Raw genomic sequence first — 19,295 nt, 5'->3', positions numbered from 1 at the left:
CTCGCCGAGACCCCCCGGCCCCCCCCGCCCTGCTGCTCCTTTGTCACGCACGGTCCCTCAGCCCCAGGGAGCCCGGCCGGGCGGGGAGCCCCTTTGCCGGGCTGAGCTCGGGGCTCGCTCCACCCGGAACCGAGGAACTTTATTTCTGCACCGAGACCTTCCCGGCGAGCGCTGCCCTTCACGCTGCGCGGCCGCGGAAAGCACAGGTTGCGTGACAAGGCGGTGGCGGCGGGGCACACGCCGTCCCCGCTGCCGCACGCTCGGCCCGGCTCACGCATCCCGGGGCAACGCCGGCAAACCCCCCCGGGGCCGCCGGGCTCCCCTGGGGGCGGCGGCTGCTCCCAGCCCCGCTCCGCCGGCGCACCTTTGGCCGAGAGTCGAAGTGAGCATTTGGGGGGGGGGGGGGGGCGCGTCCCGCCTGCGCGGGCTGCAGCCCCTCGCACCTCCAGCCCCAGCGTGGGACCGGGGGGGGGCTGGTACCCCGCAGCGGAGCCCCGGGGCTCGGCCGGGCCGAGATCCCACCAGCTCGGGCGATGGGGCATCCTCACCCTCCTGCTCCGCCAGTGGCACTGCACAGATGAGAAAGGCGTGCGAGGTCGAGCCAGAGTTTTAGCCAATATTTAGTCTGAAATCCACAACTGTTTTGCCTTCGGTTTTTGTCATCTGGTAAGCATTTGAAATATTAAATGCAGCGAATTTTTTTTTTTTTTTTGTCCAGTTTCAACAAGTTTTGGCGAACGCTTGGGAACTGAGCGCTCCTCCAGCCTCCCATCCTAACCAATAAAGCACAACTCCTGCAGACCTCTCGCTAGCGGGGCAGCGTTTGCTGCTCTGACTTGATAAAAGTGTGAGGATGAATGGAAGCTGACTAGAAAATATAATTCCTAAGGGGTTCCTCTAGTTCTTTTTATTTCGGCAGTAATTTTAATCACAGCGGTGAAAAGATTGAGGACATCAAATTATTTGTGATAGAGTATGACTATGATACGCTGATGAAGTTTCATAATTAATACCATCAATTATTTGTGTTAGTATAGATTTTTATTTACCAGCCCTGGAGTCCCTATAATAGTAGTAGCAAGAGTAATAATAATAATAATAATAATAATAATAATAATAATAATAATAATCTCCTTTGAAGTAACTGATTCCAGATTCTAATGTGCTTTTCTGTATTGAAGAAAAAGAAAAAGAAAAAAAAACAACCAAAACCAACAAACAACAAAAACCCGCCCCAAACCGAAAACCAAACCCTGAGAATTTCAAAGATATCTGCAAAAATTCGGACTCGGACACTGCATCAAACCCCAGATCCGCTCTCAGGGTTATTGCTGCCGCTCAAAGAAAGCTGTGCAAAGTTCTGCCTGCAGTAGTGGCAGTGCTCTGCCTTGCAGAGTGCAAAGAGCAAGCTGAAAATTATAGGCAGGGAGAAGTGCCAGGGTGGTACTATACTAATCCTTGCTGAGACAACAACTTGCGTTGGAGGCTCGCAGAGAGTCCAAAATTTAATTTCGGGAGGGATAGGATCTGTAAACAATATAGTCGAGTTGGTAAAAACCTGCCTTACAATAGCCTGCCAGAAGGTGAATGTCAGATCAAAGGAGAACTGAAAAAGATGTCCTTTCATATTTTTTTTTTCCCTAAATCAGCCATGGAAACTTCATGACTCCATAAAACATGTGCTGCTTTGCTGGGGAGACAGCCTCCAGTTTCCCCTCGGAGAAAGCTTCTCTTCCTCCCGCCACCCTCTCTGCTTAACTCTTGTGTTTTGGTTTGGTTTGGTGTTTCTTTTCTGTTTGAATTAATGATGCCCGACTCATATAGCCCCTTACTCATTTCATATCACACACAAATGGTTTTGCTCTTAACTTTCCACCTCTCTCCCCAAACAGGAACAAAGTCAGGAAATGAGGCACAAGACTCCCCTTGTAATGAGGAAAAGAAAACGGCTTTACAGAAACATCCTGGAAAAGTCAAGTAAGTTAAAATATGTCTTTTTTTCAGTTCAAAGGAGACAATATTTTTTTCAGCTTAGTGTTTAACGTACTTGCATAAACACAAATCAGCGACACAACTCCCCACCAGCAGCTGCCTAATCCTGCTCAATGCCTATTCATTTGGAGGTTCTAGAATTAATATTTGACGACTCTCTCATTGAAACAACAACCCCTGACCCCATGTGATTGCACTGTCACATTATTCTATGACATATTCATCTTGAATTCATTTACGGACGATTTGATTGGAATGAGGTTTGACATGTATTGGATCCTATTAAAGAAGAAGACTTTGATCTTGTTGATGGGGTTTACATGATATGTATCATCTTTACCAGGGATACCAGGCTTCCACAATGCGGTGTCTAAGTAGTTAGTGACTGACAGCTTATCTGACAGGAATACCTTAATCTGGAGGTACTGAATGAAATATTCTTTTTAAAATAAGCATATGATTTGCTTGTCCTAGGGTAGCTCTAGGTCACAAAAAGTGAGAGGCAAACCTAGACGCAAGCCATTCCTCGTCTGATAGCTGAGTTCCCATTATCCGGGAACCCTGAAATAAAGAAGTCCCCGTAAATGGGAATGGGGCGAGGGAACAGAAAGAAAGGCAGAGTGTGCTCCCGAGCCGCTCGGTACCCTCTCCTCTTCTCTCCAAGGAGATGCTGGGATTACCGAAAGGCTTTCTTGAACCTCCTCTTCCTAAACAGCAGTGCCTTCTGCCGGGGCAGGCAGGGACTCGGGCTCAGGTCCCGCGCCTGCCCCTGTGTCACCCGCTGCCTCCCTCATCCCTCTCTGCCCAGTGCGGGGTTGGGGGATAAGGAATCGCACAGGGTGACTTCTGGGTCCTCTCTATTCCTCGCTTTTCTTCCCCTTTCTCGCAGTAAATATTAGGATTTTCAGATGAAACCGTTTCCCTCCTCTCGTCGGGGAGCTGAAGCCTAAAGGTAGCCCCTGGAACCTGCTGTTTGGAGAGTTTGGGGCATCCCGTCCCATCCCAGCCCTCGGGCACCGGCTGGAAAGTTTCTAGCTGGCTCGTCGGGAGGGGAAGCTTCCGCAGAGGCAGGAGTGGGAGAGCACGGGAGTGGGTGAAGGTCAGGTTTGGCTCTTCCCGATGCTTCCCGGAGCAGGAGCTGTTCCTTGCACTGAGCACGACTCTAAGGGCGAGCGGGATTTGGTCCCAAGTCCAAGAGCACAACACTTGGGTTCCTGGGCTTTTGCATCTCACCTTCACAGCAAGCCCTGGCTTCGGCAAAGGTGGAAATATGAATACGCGCCTTGCTGTGTGGGTAGATTCCTACCAAAACCCAAGGCAAAGGGTGGAGGATCTGCGGTGGATCGGCACCTGGGGCTGTCCCCAGCCCCGGGGCTCACCGCAAAGGGGAGTGCGGGGCAGTTCCCATCCCGTAGGCCCCGGCAGCCGCCCGGCGCGGGGCGGGGGTGCAGGCAGGGGCCGGAGGCTTGGGGCTGCCCGGCTCGGCCCCGCACCCCCGAGGTGTGGGCAGGCGGAGCTCTGGGTCCCGCACGGTGGGGTGGAAAGCAGGGAGGCAGCTCTGCCCCCCGCCCAGGGCACAGCCCCGACGTGCAGGGCTCCTGCCTTCTCCCGGCGCTGCCTCGGCCAGCTCGCCTCTTCCCTGAGAGCGCCGGGTCGGGGGCAGGCTCGGACGGGGGGAGCGAGGAGGAAAAGTGCTTGTGACTCGTCCTTGTTACAACATGTCACCTCTGTGGAGCAGCCCTCCAGCACGGACGGGCTTTGGGGTCGGGGGCTGCGGACGGGGTCGCAGAACCACAGCAGCCACTAGAAAATTTGTACTCGGGATCAAGCTGCCCGTCTGTTCGTGTTGATCTGGCACTCAGGAGAGCACCGTGGTCCCTCTAAACTTCACTGCCCTTAAGACAAGATCTGCCCTGTAGATCTTATAAAAATATTGTCCTATGGACCTGCCCTGACGTCTGAGTTTCAGCTCCAGCTCAGGATGTTTCTGTTCCGCTGCTTGAGCAATCTTGGTTTCTCCCTGGAAGGGCTCCGGGTTCATCCAGCTCATGAGTCCCGAGGGCAGTCTAGAAGGGGATGCCCTTACCGTAGCCAGGTTGGTTGGAAAGGAAGTAATAATAATTTAAAAAAACGGCCCTGCGCAAGCTGCTGTTGACACAGTCGAGAGTTTGCCGAGAGCCCGGCTTATCTGGTCAAACACGGCTCAGGTCGCTGCCAAGACGCAGGAGACCTCGGCCACCCCTCGAGTGGCAGCCGTGCGAGCTCCAGCTGCCAAAGGGCTGCGCGACCAGGCGTTCGAGCTTTCCAAACGTTCTGGGAGATGCGCGGAGCTCGGCCGGATCTGGCCCCGCTCCCCTCCTCTTCCCCGTTTCTCCGCCTCCCCGCAGTCATGTGGTGGCCCCCGCCCGCCCCCCGCCCCGCTCCCCCCACGCACGCAACCGGGGCTCACACCAACTTCACCTAACAGTGAGGGACACCGAGGGCCAGGTTCTCCCGCATTGCCCGCAAAGGGGAGTGAGAGAGAGCCCTGAGTGAGGGGCGAGCTGAGAGCCATGAGTGTCTGACGAGAAACCATCACAATATTTTAAATGAGCTTAGGGCAAACCGGTTATGACATTTTTTTTAATTGATAAACTGTTCCAGATGTTTTCTCCCTTGACTGAGAAGTGTCAGAATTGATGGATAACAAGTATGTAGAGATGCAGTGTTTTAAGGAGGTATGAGGAAAGCAGCTTTATTTGGAATTCACACTCTCAGTACGTTTGTAAGTAACAGATTCATACTTCCTAACGTTTGTCTCTTCTGTGCACTCCTATTGAGATGGTCATGAATAGGACTGTCAAATCCATTTCGTAGAGCAACTAGACTTGATAGTTGAGATATTGTGAGGATGGTGTGTGGTTTAAAATGCCTGCGTAAACATGTTATGTAAGGATGGAGAGCTAATTGCATCATTTGTCACTTTTCATCATCTCCACTCAGAAAGATGTACACGAGGATGTATCTATAGCTAGCTACCTAAATATCAGCCTTGTGTTAGAGGGTAAATATGGTGAAAGCCAAGAGAGCCAAAATACGTAACTGCAGCCGGTCCAGAGTATGTGAAGCTGTGACAGAAACGTCCCCTATGTGGTTATGCATGTCCTACACTTTAATCTTATGGTTTCCGATCATTGGCTGGTAGCTTCTGTTATGAAAGTAGCTGGGCTGACATTGCCAAACAGTGTCTTGGTTTACTACTTAACGTAAAACCTGTTCATCACTGATACCGTTAGATTTTTATGGAGATGCAGAATCCCGTGCTGGGAGCTTTACCTGGTGTGCGTGCAGTAAAGTATCCACTGGCAAGTTAACAGCGAGTCAATGTATTAAAATGCTGAGAGTTTGATGTGATGGATAGAGAATTAATTGTTGCTTTATTTCGTAAGACTGTGTGTTTATTGGTGGAGTCGTTTTTATGTCAGAATCCGAGTTCTGTGGTAATACGGCAGGCAGATATTTACAGCTGTGTTTTCCTTTCTTGAAGCAGAAGAACCTTGTCCCACGTTTCATTTACTTTTTTTAAGTTCACAACCCCCTTCTTAAAAACTTAAGTAGATGCTTCCTTCCGTGCTGAAGCGCTAAGCTTTTGTAAAGCTGTAAGGCCTCGGTGTATAAAGCTGAAACCCTAACCTACACTTCCATCACTAGCAACGCAAACCCTGCAGACCATGTTATTTCCTTCAGGTGAGAAGCATCAGAACCGAGTCGGTTATGAATGTTTTGCAATGCTTTTCCTTCAAGCCCAGGATGGGGATTTTACGTGGAGCGACCCTGTAAGCGTGCGTGAGAGAGGGAAAGGGAGAGAGACTCCCTCTTCTGGGTTAAACACTCAGATTCAGTCTGAACATCACGATTTCTCGCATCGCTCCGGCAGCCAATAACCAGATAACTGCTAAAACTTGTCAAAGGAGAAGGGGACGGGGAGGCTTCCAGGAATCCTTTGTCAGGGCTCAGGCGACGGTACAATAGCCCGAGCAGCAGGCCAAACGCGCACGCCCAGCAAGCACGTTGGCGGGGCAGCTCCAGCCGCCGGTTTCGCCGGGGAAGGACCGGCTCCCCGCGCTGTCAACAAGTGTCAGGGACCCGCAGGCCGGCCCGGGAACGCTTCCGCGGGGGGCGCGGGGCCGCCCGGCCTCCCGCCCCTCCGGCCGGGCGGCGGGCACCGGCGGGGCTGCCGGGGCTCCCCCGGGGGGGGAGCCCCGCGGGCTGACCCCCGCCTCGGGGCAGGGCAGCGGGCACGGACAAAGGCCGGGGCGGGCCGCCGGGGCGCTCCCCCCCGCCCGCCTTGGCTTTGTTCCCCCGCGGCCGCAGCCCGGCGGCGGAAGCTCGGCGACGGCCCGACGGCGGGGCGCGGCGGGGCGCAGCGTGCCACGGCACGGCACGGCACGGCACGGCACGACGCGGCGGGAAGACCCCGGTCAGGGTCTCCCGCCGCCGGGCCGGGCTGCGGCCGCGGGCTCCGCCGTGCCCCCGGGCCGAGCCGAGGGGCTCCGCGGAGCGGGGAGGTGGGAGGGGGGGGGGCTGGGGAAAGGGGACGCCCGGCGGCCGCGCATGCGCAGTCCCTCCCCCGCGCGCGCACACCCTCTCCCCCCCCCCCCGCCGCCGCACCGGGCCATAACCCTTTCAGTCAGCGGCGGGACCTGTCATCGGTGACGTCACCCCGGCGGCAGCCAATGGGAAGGCGCGGCGATTGTTTGGCCGGCGGGGCCGGCGCCGCGGCCCGGAGGCGGCGCGCGGCCGCCCGCGCCCCGTCCCGTCCCGCGGCCGCGCGGCGCGGGGCTCCCCGCCGGCCCCGCGGGAGGACGGGCGGCGCGTGGGGACCTGCCCGGCCCGCTGCCGCCAAAAGCGAGCCCCCGCCGGCCCCGCCGAGCCCACCCGCTGGTAGCGCCGCCCGTGCGCCCCGCCGCCGGGGCGGCGGGACCGGGAAACTTTTTGGGGGGAGAAAGAAAAAAAAAAAGTTGGTTTCCCCCCCCTGCCCCCCGCCGTGTCTCTCTCCTCCCGCTGTCAGGTGACTTTTTAGCGTTAGAAGCTAATGAGCGTGGATGCTCTGGGGATCCCAGTGATGGACCCTGCTGCTCTCTCCAGGCGGAACGCGGCGCTGAGATTAGTAGACTTGGCGGGGGCTCCTCGCCACCACCACCACCACCCCCCTCAGAGCATGACAGGCTTCCCGGGCTTCGCCGGGCACCCCCACGCCACGGCGCCCACGCAGCCGGGGGAGCACGCCGCCGAGTCCCGCCTCGGGCCGCACCCGCTCCGGCCAGAACACATGGGGCACCGCCACCATCCTCCTCCTCATCCTCCTCCTCAGCATCACCCCGCGGCCCTTAAGCTCAGCCCTGCCCCTCATCCCCACCACCAGCTCCACCACCACCACCACCGCCATCATCATCATCATCATCATCATCATCATCATCATCATATGGCAGGCCAAGCCGAGGTGGTCTCTAGTCAAACGGGAGCGTTTGGCCCGGCGCAGTCACCAGCAGCCCCTTACCCCGTCTCTCACCCAGCCCAGGCTCTGGCAGCAGGTAGGGACTTCTTCGTACGCAGAGACCTGCCGGCCCCACTCATGCCAGGGCTGACCGAGCAGCACCCCGCTGCAAGTTCTCACCACGGACTGTTTGTCTCAACAACAGGTAGCTACCCCGGACACCATGGTCACCACCACCACCACTCAGAAGCTGGGAATCCCTCTCTGTTCACTGGACTCCATGAGCAGCCTCCCCATGCAGCTCCAGGTGGCCATCTAAACGGACAGATAAGACTGGGGTTACCTGGAGAAATGTACGCCAGGTCTGAACATTTCACTCAAGTACCAGCCTCCAGGACAGATCCTTTTGCTGCTTCTTCGCTTCATAGCTACGGTGGCATGAATCTGAACGTGAATCTGGCTCCACACCACGGCCCGGGTGCCTTCTTTCGTTACATGAGGCAGCCCATCAAACAGGAACTCATCTGTAAGTGGATTGAGTTGGACCAGACTCCCAAAAAATTATGCTCGAAAACTTTCAGCACGATGCACGAGCTGGTGACTCATGTCACGGTGGAGCACGTTGGAGGACCCGAGCAGTCCAATCACATATGTTTCTGGGAAGAGTGTCCAAGAGAAGGGAAACCTTTCAAGGCCAAATATAAACTTGTAAATCACATCAGAGTCCACACAGGTGAAAAACCTTTCCCCTGCCCTTTCCCAGGCTGTGGCAAAGTGTTTGCCAGATCAGAGAATCTCAAAATACACAAAAGAACTCATACAGGTCAGTATGTAAAGCTCTCTTTACTCTCTCTCTGTGTTATTCAGCATACTGTTTTGCTTTATTTTGTTTTTAATGTATCCTTTGCGTTGTTATTGAATGCACGCCAAGTACTTCTGGAAAATAAATTCTCAGATTTGTTTGCTTCTTTACCGTTTGGAGGAGGGGGGAGAAAAGGGGGGGGGAAAGGGAGAGCGAGAACAAATCTCAGAATTCTCGTCCATATTTTTTTCTGGTTGTGCGGAGATGCTGCTGTAATGTTTATACGAGTAGATCTGTGTAAATATCGAGTGATATAGCTGCTATTTCTGCTTATTCACACAGGCGAGGATTTTTTTTTTTTCAATTTAAAGTAGTTGGGGAAAAAATGAAATCATTGTGCAAGCTCACAAATTAAAAGTGAACAATAGAAGTTACAACTTGTCTAGTCAGTTTTGACTGATGTCGCTGAGATGCTGCTGCTCGAACATTGTGAGAATAACACAGCTGCGACCTTTTCGTTCAACAGTTTTGTTTTGGGCAGAGGGAGTTTCAAATGTTTGATCTGAATAACACTGACATTTTTAATGAGCATTGCCTTCCAACGACTCTCTGCGTTCGCAAATATGGGGAGCTGCAAGTTCTGATTCTCGGGAGGGGGGAAAAAAAAAGAGAGAAGAAAACCCGGTATTGTTTCGGCCTGTACATTTTGAAATGTCATTTGCAGATCTGTTAAGCGAAATTGGGACATGTGTCAGAAACATCTGTTAGTTCTAGTTACCAGAAAATAAAGTAACTCCATGGACGATCTTGCAAAACTACGTTTGAACTCTTCCGGCCAGGAAAGCATTTATAATTAATGAAATTGAACGTAGAAAGTTTTCACACTTCCAGGAGCAGCTTGTGAAGTTGTATTAATTAGTTTAGCAGCCGGTGTTTGTAGTCTGTAGCGCTGGCGCTCCCCCCCCCCCCCCCCCCCCGAAGAAGAAGATAAGAAATAAGCCCCTTTTGGAAAATTTAATCTGTTCCAGTGTAGGGTTTTCCACCTCCCATTCCCTTCTGTACAGCCTTATGTACTGCGAGGGAAACTACATAATCCTATTGTAAGATCTGCTTACAGCCAAACGATTTTTTTCGCCTTCCAGTTCATAAAACTCCCCTTCCCCCATGCTCGGTGCAGGGCTTGACCTTCCAGGAGTTGCATTTTTATGCTACAACTCGACGTGATATAATATGCAGAACATATACTAATTTCGTATCGCTATCGTCTAAACATAGCACAGAGATTTTACAGCGACCGTCACTCGTCACCTAATTATTTTTCCATCGCTCTATGAATAGCTCGTCTGTGTGCGGGGGGGGGGGGGGCGATAGCAAAGTTGTGTTCCTCCGCTGCCTTCTCGGCCCCCTTTTTCGAGGAGAAAAGAGTATCCCCGGGTCACATAACTTGTCTCCGAGCCAGTTCCTTGGCAGATCAGCACAGGTACAGCCATTAACCGGGAGAGCTCATCCCTTAATGACAGTGTTTTTCTTAAGTAAACAAACTTTTACTGCTCTTTAACGGCCTCACTGTTTGAAGTCTCTGAAGCAGAAAATGGTTAAATTCTTGGGAAAACTGACCTACATCGGAGAGGCAGGTTCAGGACAAACCCGAGATCGGAGGGTTGCGTTTATTAAACATCATTCTGCGCGTCTGTACTTTTCGCTTTAACTTTCCCGGTGATTAATTGCTGTATTGTGAAAACTCCTGCAGGGCCTTTATGGTTCCACCGTTTCTATTAAACACTCAGAAGTTGTCAAAAACGCAATGTTTCTGAAACCCTAATAGAACTCGCTACGAATTATTCATGAAGACAGTTCTAGATTCAACAGGAAAATTATTGCCTCCTCAAATATTAATGACTTCTGATTTCTCCGAGGCTGGGGAGCAGGCAGAGGGATTTCTGGCGATGTGCGAATTTTCCAGGTTGGAGGATAAGGCCGTTAAGGCGGCGGCGGCAGCAGCGGGACGAGCAGGACGGGCAGGGATCACTTCGCCGCCTTCCCAGCGGGCCAGGAACAATAGTGCGAGGCGTGGGACGGAGCCCCTCTCCCTCCCGGGCGGCCCCCGCCGCCCCCGCGCCTCGCCCGCAGCCCGGGGGCCGCCACCTCCGGCTCCCCCCCCCCCCCAGCCCCCCCATCCTCCCTCCACCCACCCGGAGAAGTTTGTAAATACCTTAATCCACTCCCGGAGACGGGGGATTATGCCACAATTTCCAAGCTGAATTTCACTGAACACTTTTGCCCAGCTACAAGTGTGGGGGTAAAATGGCGGTTCAGATCCTGCGCTCCTCCATCGCCCGGGGAACTTTCTGCGTGGCTGCACCTCCGTGCCACGGCTGCGGCAGCCAGGACCTGTAAAATGTCCTCTCCCTGCCGGGTAGGGATTTCCACGTAAGAAAACCTGCTCTCGCGAAAGGAATACTTGCAAATGGCTCGGATGGCTCCTCTTTATTGAGGCGTTCAGAGAATGCAAACCGGGCAGCTGAGAAAATGCTGCCCTCTTCCCACTTGAAACCCGACTGTACGGAGGGACTTTTCAGCGGCTCTTTCAGGGGGTTAAGCGAAGTTGAACATTTTTCAACTCTCGGGGAAGCGGAATGCGCCGCAGCCCGCTTTTACCTGAATGGAACTCACTTTGCACAAGCAGAGTGCTTATGAGGATGGCTTTCCCTGGGGTCTCCTAACTTACTGCTTGCTTGTACTACACTAATATCCTTGATTTGTTGTCTCAACTTGGATGCTGAAGGTCAAATTGTTTCCTTACGTGAAACTGTAATTAGATTATATGCGTGCGTGTGTCTATGCATATGCACCGCTGTATGTCGACGGTATTTGGTTACAGGGCCCGCGTTGTTTTCAAAGAGACCTTATTTTTAACCTCTTCCCCCCTTCCCTCTAACGCCAGGTATTTACCCATCCTCTGTGCAAATGTTAGCGGCGCAGGATGTGAGAGCTCCTCATTGATTATTACAGTGCGGAAGGGACATACTTTAAACGCGGGGCCATGAGCTTTTTCCCACCCTCCTTGCATAAAGTGCATTCATGTGAAATATTTGGAATGCCTTCCTTTATGTGCCTCTGCTCGCAGCCGAGCACGAGGTGGGCTGCGTCCCTCCGAAATTTAATCGTGACGAACTGAGAGGGGAAAAAAAAAGCCCCAACATATTCGGGGAAAAAAAAAAACCAAACCAAAAGCTGGAAGCTTTTACAAATATTGCAAGTCCTTTCGACCACATACGCCATGATGGTGAACACAGTGGCTTTGTTTGCACTTCACGTTTAAGGTTCGGCCGTGTATTTTTGTGGTGTCCTCTGTGCCCAGATACTTTTTGGCTTTTGACGGGTGAGGAGGTTATTTTCATACTCGGTGGGTGCAGGACCTGGGTGCTGCTTGGCGAGCAGGGTTTTGCAGTTCGCTATTATCAGCGACAATAACGTAGTCATCATTTCATCCCGAAGCTGTCTGTGGCATGTTTCCTTGAAAACGTCCTCTGTATCGTGTACCATGCCCGGTCCACACGATCCGAGGTTAAACTTTCACACGACTCCAGCAACACGATTGTATTGCTATTATGCTTAACGTCACTTATCATATTACGAGACAAATTAATCCCGATTGCAATTCCTTCCATGACTGAGTAGGTTCAAATGAAAAGGGAATCCTACCCTCACGACAGTGCCGTGCACCGGCCTAGTCATCCTCCTGCTGAATCTCTATCCTTTTGCCCCCCACAATCAGCGTCTTTTGGAAAAGATGTTGTGCCTTAACGCACGGTACCAGCACGCCGGGGAGCGGGGAAAGGAGGGGGGATGCGGATCTTCCACGGGATTGTAACCAGTGCACGAATGGAGTGGAAGAGACGTGATCTAGCCGGGTTATGAATAATATTTCCACGTGCACCTGGGGGAGTGTGAGAAATGTATTTAATGTAAAAACCTTCCCAGGGATAAATCACTGACCGCTCTTTCTGCAGGACATCCGAGTCTGCGGGGACGGCACACGTTCTTTGCTCGGAACGAGCACTTGGCCTCTAAGTTTTCCTTATCTCGGGGCTTTGTCTTTTGCACAAAACCCCACGTCGACACACAGGGCAGGGGAAGGGGGAGGAGAAGCTGGCCGGGCAGGGCGCTCCCGCTGCGGAGCCGGCTGCGCAGCCGGGTGGGCACGGGGCGGCGGCGCCGGGGGAGCTCGGCGGGGCGGGCGGAGAAGGGCAGGGCGGGTGGCGGGGGGGGGGGGGGGGGGGGCAGGCGGCGGCCGGAGGGGAGCTGCGCCGGGGAGAGGAGCCGTGCTGGGGCCGGAGAGAGGGGCCCGGGGACGGTGCGGGCTTGAGGGGCGGGGGGGAGGGGGGTGTGCCGGGGTGCGCGGCTCCTGCCCCGCGGCCGCCGTCGCTAATGGCTGTGCTCGCCCGTTGCCTCCTGCAGGGGAGAAGCCGTTCAAATGTGAATTCGAGGGCTGTGACAGACGCTTCGCCAACAGCAGCGACAGGAAGAAGCACTCGCACGTCCACACCAGCGACAAGCCCTACAACTGCAAAGTGAGAGGCTGCGACAAGTCCTACACCCACCCCAGCTCCCTGAGAAAACACATGAAAGTGCACTGCAAATCCCCTCCTCCCAGCTCCGGCTACGAGTCCTCCACGCCCTCCTTGGTGTCCCCCTCCTCGGACTCCGGCCGGGAGCCCCCCGCCTCCTGTTCCCACGCCGAGCCCTCCGCGCCCGCGCAGCCCGCCGCCAACCTGAGCGAATGGTACGTGTGTCAGGGCGCGGGGCTCCGCGGCCCCCCCGCGCCCCTCGCCGCCCCCCCCGCCGCCGCCGCCGCCGCCGCCGCCGCCGCGCCCCCCCGGCGAGCCCCGGCCCCGCTGCTAGGGCGCGCCGGCGGGCGGCGGAGCGCCGGCGGGCGGCCCTCGCCCGGCCGGGGACGGGGAGCGCCGCTCCGGGGCACGGGGAGGCCGAGCGGGAGAGGCCGAGCGAGGCGCTCGGCAGAGGGAGAGACGACGCGCGGCGGAGTGCGCGGGTGGGCCGGCGGCGGGCCCCAGCCTGCGCCGCCGGCGCCTCGCCCTCGGGAGGGCCGCTCCCGCCTCGGCCGGGGTGCTGTCGCCTCCCCGCTCGGTGCCACACACCGCCCCCGCCCCGACCGCCTTGCTCCGGTCTGTTTACAAGCCCGCTGATTTGCATCCCCTTCCCTTCCCCTCCCCTCCCCGGAGGACCAAAGTGGTTTCATACAGATTTTGGCTGTACAGATTTTCTCTTGTCAACAGTGCCGTGTGCTGCAGTGTTCTGTTCGCCCACGATTTGCTGTGAGAGTGTGGTTTTTTAAGAAATATATATATATAAACTATTATTTGTTACCGAACTGTACAAAATGGATCCATTAAATTCTTTGATTAATTAACCCGTTCGATGGACGTGTCTGTAAAGAATCTCCTTACTTTCCCCTCTTGCCGTATATAAATATATATATATATTTTCCCCCCCTCCCCTTCCCAGTAGTCGCTAATAAAGAAAGGCCCAGGGGGGGTGAGGTGATTGACTGTCCATTTTAGCTCCCACTGGTAATGACTTCTAATACCCAAACATGCCCGTTCCCACCCGGAGCGTGGCTCCTGTTGAACCGTGGGCGCTGAGGCTCCCGGGGGCGCGGAGGGGGCGGGGGGGGGGCAGAGCCCGCTCGGTGACGTCACGGCAAGGGCCGGGGCCGGGCCCGGGGCCGGGCAGCCCCCCGGCAGCGCGGGGACCCGGGGCCGCAGCTCCACGGCGTCTGCCCTGCGAATAGTCCCGATGATAAATGCTTGTACCGGCCCGGCAACGCGGCTTTAGCATCTTCATCCCGCCCCGGAGCTTCAAACTAGACCCAACGCAAAGCCACAGTGTTCACTCCTCTGGTTCAGAGAAAGAAGGAAGGGGAAAAAAAAACCCAACAAAACCAACAGAAAACAACCCCCTCCACTGGGGTAGCTTGAAACTGCCGAATGGTGCCGTTTTAATTACTTTAATGATGTTTAAGAATACCAGATAGTATAGGCAAATAAATAGCACGGGCTGCTGGAAGAGGTTTCCATGGCTTGCTGAGCGCAGACAGAAGGCTGCTGTAACCGCATCTTCTCGTGTCTGATACATCACCTCTGCACCCAGGTGACTGGGGTTAGCGTGTGTCTACAACTGTACACGTATGCACGCACGCACGTATATGTATATACCTCTAAATATAAAGCTACGGGCAAACGAATAGCTGGTCAGTGGCTAACCCACCCCCCCACCCCCCCGGCCCAGCGCCTCCCCTGCTAATGCGGCTTTATTTTCCTCCCAAGGCAGCAAGTCAGGGTTCCCTTCTTCACTTGCCCAAAATCGACAACTTGTGCATTTAAACACCTCGAATAGTGACAAGAGCGTGTCGCTACCGGGAATACACGTAGGGAATTACCTAGGTGGGAGAAATGTGCGAGAGAGGAGCCTAAAGTAGGGGAAAACTGTGCCCCTCTGCAGCCCTTGAAACTTGTGTCGTGGAAATCGAGAGGTACAGAAGGCAGCTGCGGGGAGGGAGGGTGTTTCCATCGTGTCCTGAGATCTGTTTATTTCTTTATTTCTCTATTTACAGAAGTATTTGGATGTGCAGGCTAATCACCTTTAATTTTTCATTTGCTTGTTACAGATGTCTACTCCGTTGCTCTCAAGGTAATCTAGACAGACGCAGCTGAAAGCCTGAATCTTATGCCTTAGACATCAAAGCAAGCTCGCACAAAGAAGTATTTCTTCACAACGGTGAATCTTCATGGTAAGTTAGGATTTCTATGGCAATAGGCAAGTCATACTTAAATAGTGAAAGGCGAAGTCTGGAGCCCGTCCAGTCTTTTCATTAAGGACATAATATTTACGTCTAACAGGCCCTTTTTCTTGTGTATACAAGTATATATTTTTGTTTGACGCGAACTAAATCATTTTCATTTAATTTCCGGTAAACAAAACCCACGCGAACAGGGCACTTGTTCCAGACCATAATAAAAATGGATAAGACTGTCAGGAAGAAAAGGCCCGCTTGAACCGTCGCCTCAGCTCACTTTTGTTTCTGCTTTCTGCCGGGATCAGAGAATGCGTTTGGGATTTGAGGGCGAGTTTCTAAAGGCAAGGAAATGGTTTTTAAGGGGGAAAAGAAAAGGAGAAAGGTCTAATCAAGCTCGGGTTGTTCAAAGGGCCTGATTTTGGGGTTGAAAGTGTGAGTTTTATGGTGCATCAGCATGCCACGTTAGGATCGCTATGGTAATGAGGAGAGCAATAGCAAGCGGCCTTCAAAGGAGGCACACTCCATTTGAGACAGTCTATTAAGATACATTTGCACTGACCTTTGGTTTCATGCTAGCTTAATACACTCAATCTGCTCCCCGCTAGAGATATACTTCCTCCACCTAATGCACTTTGCCGGAGTTGGGGTCTGCTGGCCTTCGCCCTCCCCCCGAGGCCAGCCCTGCTCCGGCGTTGTAGCCCCGCTCTCCTCCTCCCTAAAGCAAGGGGCTGCCAGCCCGGCTCGGGGCCAGCTCCCCTCCCCTCTCCCCCGTATTTCTGACCAGCTTGTCCCAGCAAAACCCGGCCACGAAGCCCGAGAAGTTCTTCCCTCTTCATTCCCCCCCCGTCGCGGGGGAAGAGAGGACGGGGACCGAAAGACTCCCCCGCCCTGGGCTGCCGCGGCCCCAGGGAGTAAGTGTGCCGCTGGAAGCCCCCCAGGACCCAAGGAAAGCGGGGCGAGGGCCGGGGGAACTGCCAGTGCCCCCCTTGCCTCCCCACCCCGGCCTGCCGGCGCTGCGCGGCGGCGAGCGGAGGCTCCGCGGTGCGGGGGAACTTGACACCCGCACGGCCGGGGCCATGGGCGCTGGGCCATGGGCCCGGGAAAGTTAGAAGTCCATGTTCCAGTAATTGTCTTGTTGTTTATTTTATCCAAGTACCCTGGTGAATAGGGGAAAAATAAACACGATGAAAAAAAATTCAAACAGTTGAGTCGTCTTTAGTGCCAGCCCTTGTGGTTGAATAAAAAGGATGGTCCAATTTCTATTGAGCTGAGAAATCTTTGAAGTGGGAGTTATTATCTGAGAAATTCCTGCTCGTCGTCCTAACAACGCTGATGAAACGTAAAAGGTTCTTTGTCAGCGATTTGTTCTCCTCTCTGTCAAACTCACCCTGCCCGTTAGCTTTAAACCGTTTCTAAAGAGATAAAATCAAACTTTTAAAGATAACTTTAGGGGTCCAGAGGGTGCAGAAAATACCAAACTATCGAATCCTGTGTATAGACATACATCTGGATATATGTGGCTGTGGCTGTGTGAAACTCTGTCTGTGTACAGATCACCATAGATGTCTGTATGACCTTACTGTTCGAAAGTTGAAATGATGTCCATTTTTTTGCATTTTATCCTCTGAACTTTTCCATCTAATAAATTATTCCTACACATATGCTGCACAGAATGCGATTCTTGGGAGAAGGCAGAAATGTTGGGTTTCATTAACACCACTATGTGACCAACAAACGTTTTCTTTCCAGTAGAGTGAAAGCAAGAGCGTAGACATAAGAGTAAAGGCTTTGATCATTTTAACAGTCCGAATACCTATTAAGCATGTATATACTGCAACGTATCGAAGTTGTTGACGCATTCAGAGCGATGGCTTCCATATGCTCTCATGTTTTATTGTCCATAAGTGTAAAGGTAGTCAAACTGCATCCCTTTTGTATCTTCATTTTATAAACATCACGGTGTATATTGAAATGATTCCCTGGTCAAGGTTTATTTAGTAGTTTCTCACTGGAGATCATGCAACGCTCTGTTCGTAACACGAATTCCTTGAAGTTGTAACTCATCAGTGTACTTCTATTTTAGTTGCTACAGAATGACCTGAGCCCAATCCTGCCATTCTAAGCAACCCCATTAATTTAATGGGACTTTTCCTAAGTAAAGACCGAGTCAAACTGCAGTGAAGTGGGTATTATTATTATTATTGTTGTTATTGTTATTATTAATTCTGGATCTTGTCATATTTATGGGAAAATCTACCACATTCCTTGTGAACTGTACAGAGGAGAAGCCTCTGAAAATGTAGCTCGCAAAAAAACATTTGCAATGCTGATACGCTGTATCTCTTTCCAGACTTCTTATACTCCGTATTTTCCTTCATCACGTGTTTGGTAATGAAGGAATGTTCTGTTGTGTGTTTGAACATACTATTTATTTTTAATATTTGGATTTTTTTACAATAAATATTTATAAACGTTTCAATTCTATGGTTATTTTTACAAATGTGCACTTTTAAAATATGTGTTTGTACTGATGATACCGAGCCATTCCTAAAACACTGTGTAATCAACCTTGTCTTTCTGTTGGTTTTTGTATTAGTTGGGGAAAAAAATTCCCCAAACCGGTGTACTATTAATGTGGTGTACAATCAAGTACTAATGCGTGTTTTTTGTTGGTCTTTAACCTCTTTTTAATGTTAATCGTTTTAGGTTGGCATTTGCATTAAAAGAACAAAACAAAACACTTCTTTGGCTTAATTTCTGAGATAACATTTTTCAGATCGGAGACTTCAAATGAACTGTACTTTAAATCTTGACCGAGGTGCAGAGTGTGAGTGTGATAACAGAGCCCGGTGTCACCCAAGTGGAGCCCTGTCCCTTTGTCTCCCCCCGCCCCGGTTAGCTCCGCAGTGGCACCCTGACTCCTGCACGGGCAGTTTGCGGTTCTGGGGTCACTAATACTCTGGGTACTGGCGAGAGTTTCCAGCCGAAGCCCCCCGCGAAAAGCTGCCGCTCCCCTCCGCCCCTGAGGGGTTTTTGTTTTGGCTGCGCGGGTGAGGGATGAAACTGTTTGTTTGAAGAATTCCCCCCCCAAAATGAGTCCCTGTCACAGTGACACTTTTGACAAGGTTCCTAGGAGGATTTAGAGCATTTTCTTTCTTTCTGAGAGAGGAAATTCGTCAGCTAAAGTAACCTGAAGGTAAGCCTTCGTCGTCTTGCATACTCCTCTAACCGATTTTAATACGTTGCAGGGGTTCGCAGCTCCCGAACATACTCAGACTTTTCTTCGCATGACTTTTTAAACCTCAGCTTTGCAATTTAGAGGGATGCAGCAGCCTTGGGCACATAGCCGTACTAAAGCCGGCGGGAGTCGTGCGCATGCGCGCTGCTTTGACTCCTTTTAAAAAAAAAAAAAGGAATACTTGAAAGAAGTTGCCTAACACAGAGAGATGACAAAAAGTTGGCTTTGGCTGGTGGAATATTGTCAATAAAGAATACATTTGACTACAGAAAGGGAGAGAGAAAAAGACAGAAAATAATTAAAGAAAGAAAAGAATTGAAGAAAAAGAACCGAAGGAAAACATTTTTGCTGGTCTGTAAAAGACAAAAAAATGGCCCATAAAGGAAAGGAGGGCTAACAGTACATGCTAATTAAAGAATACAATTCTATGGTCTATAATGATTGAGCGAAGACATGTACTTATTACACTTGACTGTCAACAAGGGAAGGAATGTCCCCTCAGACAACATGGTGAGAGACGTGTGGGCATTATTAGTGGTCCTTTTATAGACATTGCCTTTTCTTTCTCAATGCTGACAAACCATTTTGGAGGGAACCATCCCCTGTTGCTTCCTATCATCGATCCCCATGCAAGCCCCCGCATTGTGCAAGTGCATTAATTAAAGACCATTCATTTAACAAAAGAACATTGTATGTTCAGGAAAGGAAGATTAGAAATATGAATCAGTAACCGAGACCCGTTTCCGCCGCCTTATCGGGAGAAGCGGAGGGGAAGGAGGTGCAGCGTGCTGTTAAACACAGCGCACCTCTCCAGCCTAAGCGGGCTCAGCCACAATTTAGGCTCTTTGGGACAGAAACCCTGAAATGGATTACGGTTGGGAAAAAAGAAAAAAAAAAGAAAAACTAAAAAAAGATCGTTGTCAAGTGTCTCTGTGTGCGTCGGATTGCTCAGCCCTCCCCTCTGCCCCCG

At 52.3% G+C, this 19,295-nt stretch overlaps 1 protein-coding gene across 9 annotated transcripts; it reads left to right on the top strand.

The window, feature by feature from the left end:
- Window positions 1-1,901: 1,901 nt before the first annotated feature.
- On the top strand, window positions 1,902-17,810 carry ZIC4 (Zic family member 4). 9 transcript variants are annotated; one of them, XR_008237621.1, is made up of 5 exons: window positions 7,006-8,291; window positions 12,732-12,844; window positions 12,928-13,056; window positions 14,959-15,081; window positions 15,285-17,810. XR_008237621.1 is itself a non-coding variant. In XM_052804477.1 (4 exons), exons 1-4 carry the CDS (start codon window positions 7,067-7,069, stop codon window positions 14,983-14,985), a joined length of 1,494 nt encoding a protein of 497 aa, XP_052660437.1. In that variant the 5' UTR covers window positions 7,006-7,066; the 3' UTR covers window positions 14,986-17,810. The 9 variants fall into 9 exon arrangements, 8 of the variants coding, with proteins under 8 accessions (XP_052660438.1, XP_052660437.1, XP_052660432.1 ...); XM_052804477.1 differs by having other exon boundaries at window positions 14,959-17,810; XM_052804472.1 differs by lacking the exons at window positions 14,959-15,081; window positions 15,285-17,810 and having other exon boundaries at window positions 7,006-7,565; window positions 7,674-8,291; window positions 12,928-13,672.
- Window positions 17,811-19,295: the final 1,485 nt, after the last annotated feature.

Source organism: Harpia harpyja, chromosome 12 (assembly GCF_026419915.1).
Source record: "Harpia harpyja isolate bHarHar1 chromosome 12, bHarHar1 primary haplotype, whole genome shotgun sequence".
Classification (NCBI taxonomy): domain Eukaryota; kingdom Metazoa; phylum Chordata; class Aves; order Accipitriformes; family Accipitridae; genus Harpia; species Harpia harpyja.
This window is presented reverse-complemented; position numbering and strand designations above follow the sequence as displayed.

Bases quoted from the DNA above. Each gene is read 5' to 3' on its own strand.
- ZIC4 (XM_052804470.1), top strand. From the start codon at position 7,067: ATGAGCGTGGATGCTCTGGGGATCCCAGTGATGGACCCTGCTGCTCTC. The intron at 8,292-12,731 runs GTCAGTATGTAA...TGCCTCCTGCAG, and splicing joins ACACAAAAGAACTCATACAG to GGGAGAAGCCGTTCAAATGT. The intron at 12,845-12,927 runs GTGAGAGGCTGC...CCCTCCTCCCAG, and splicing joins ACAAGCCCTACAACTGCAAA to CTCCGGCTACGAGTCCTCCA.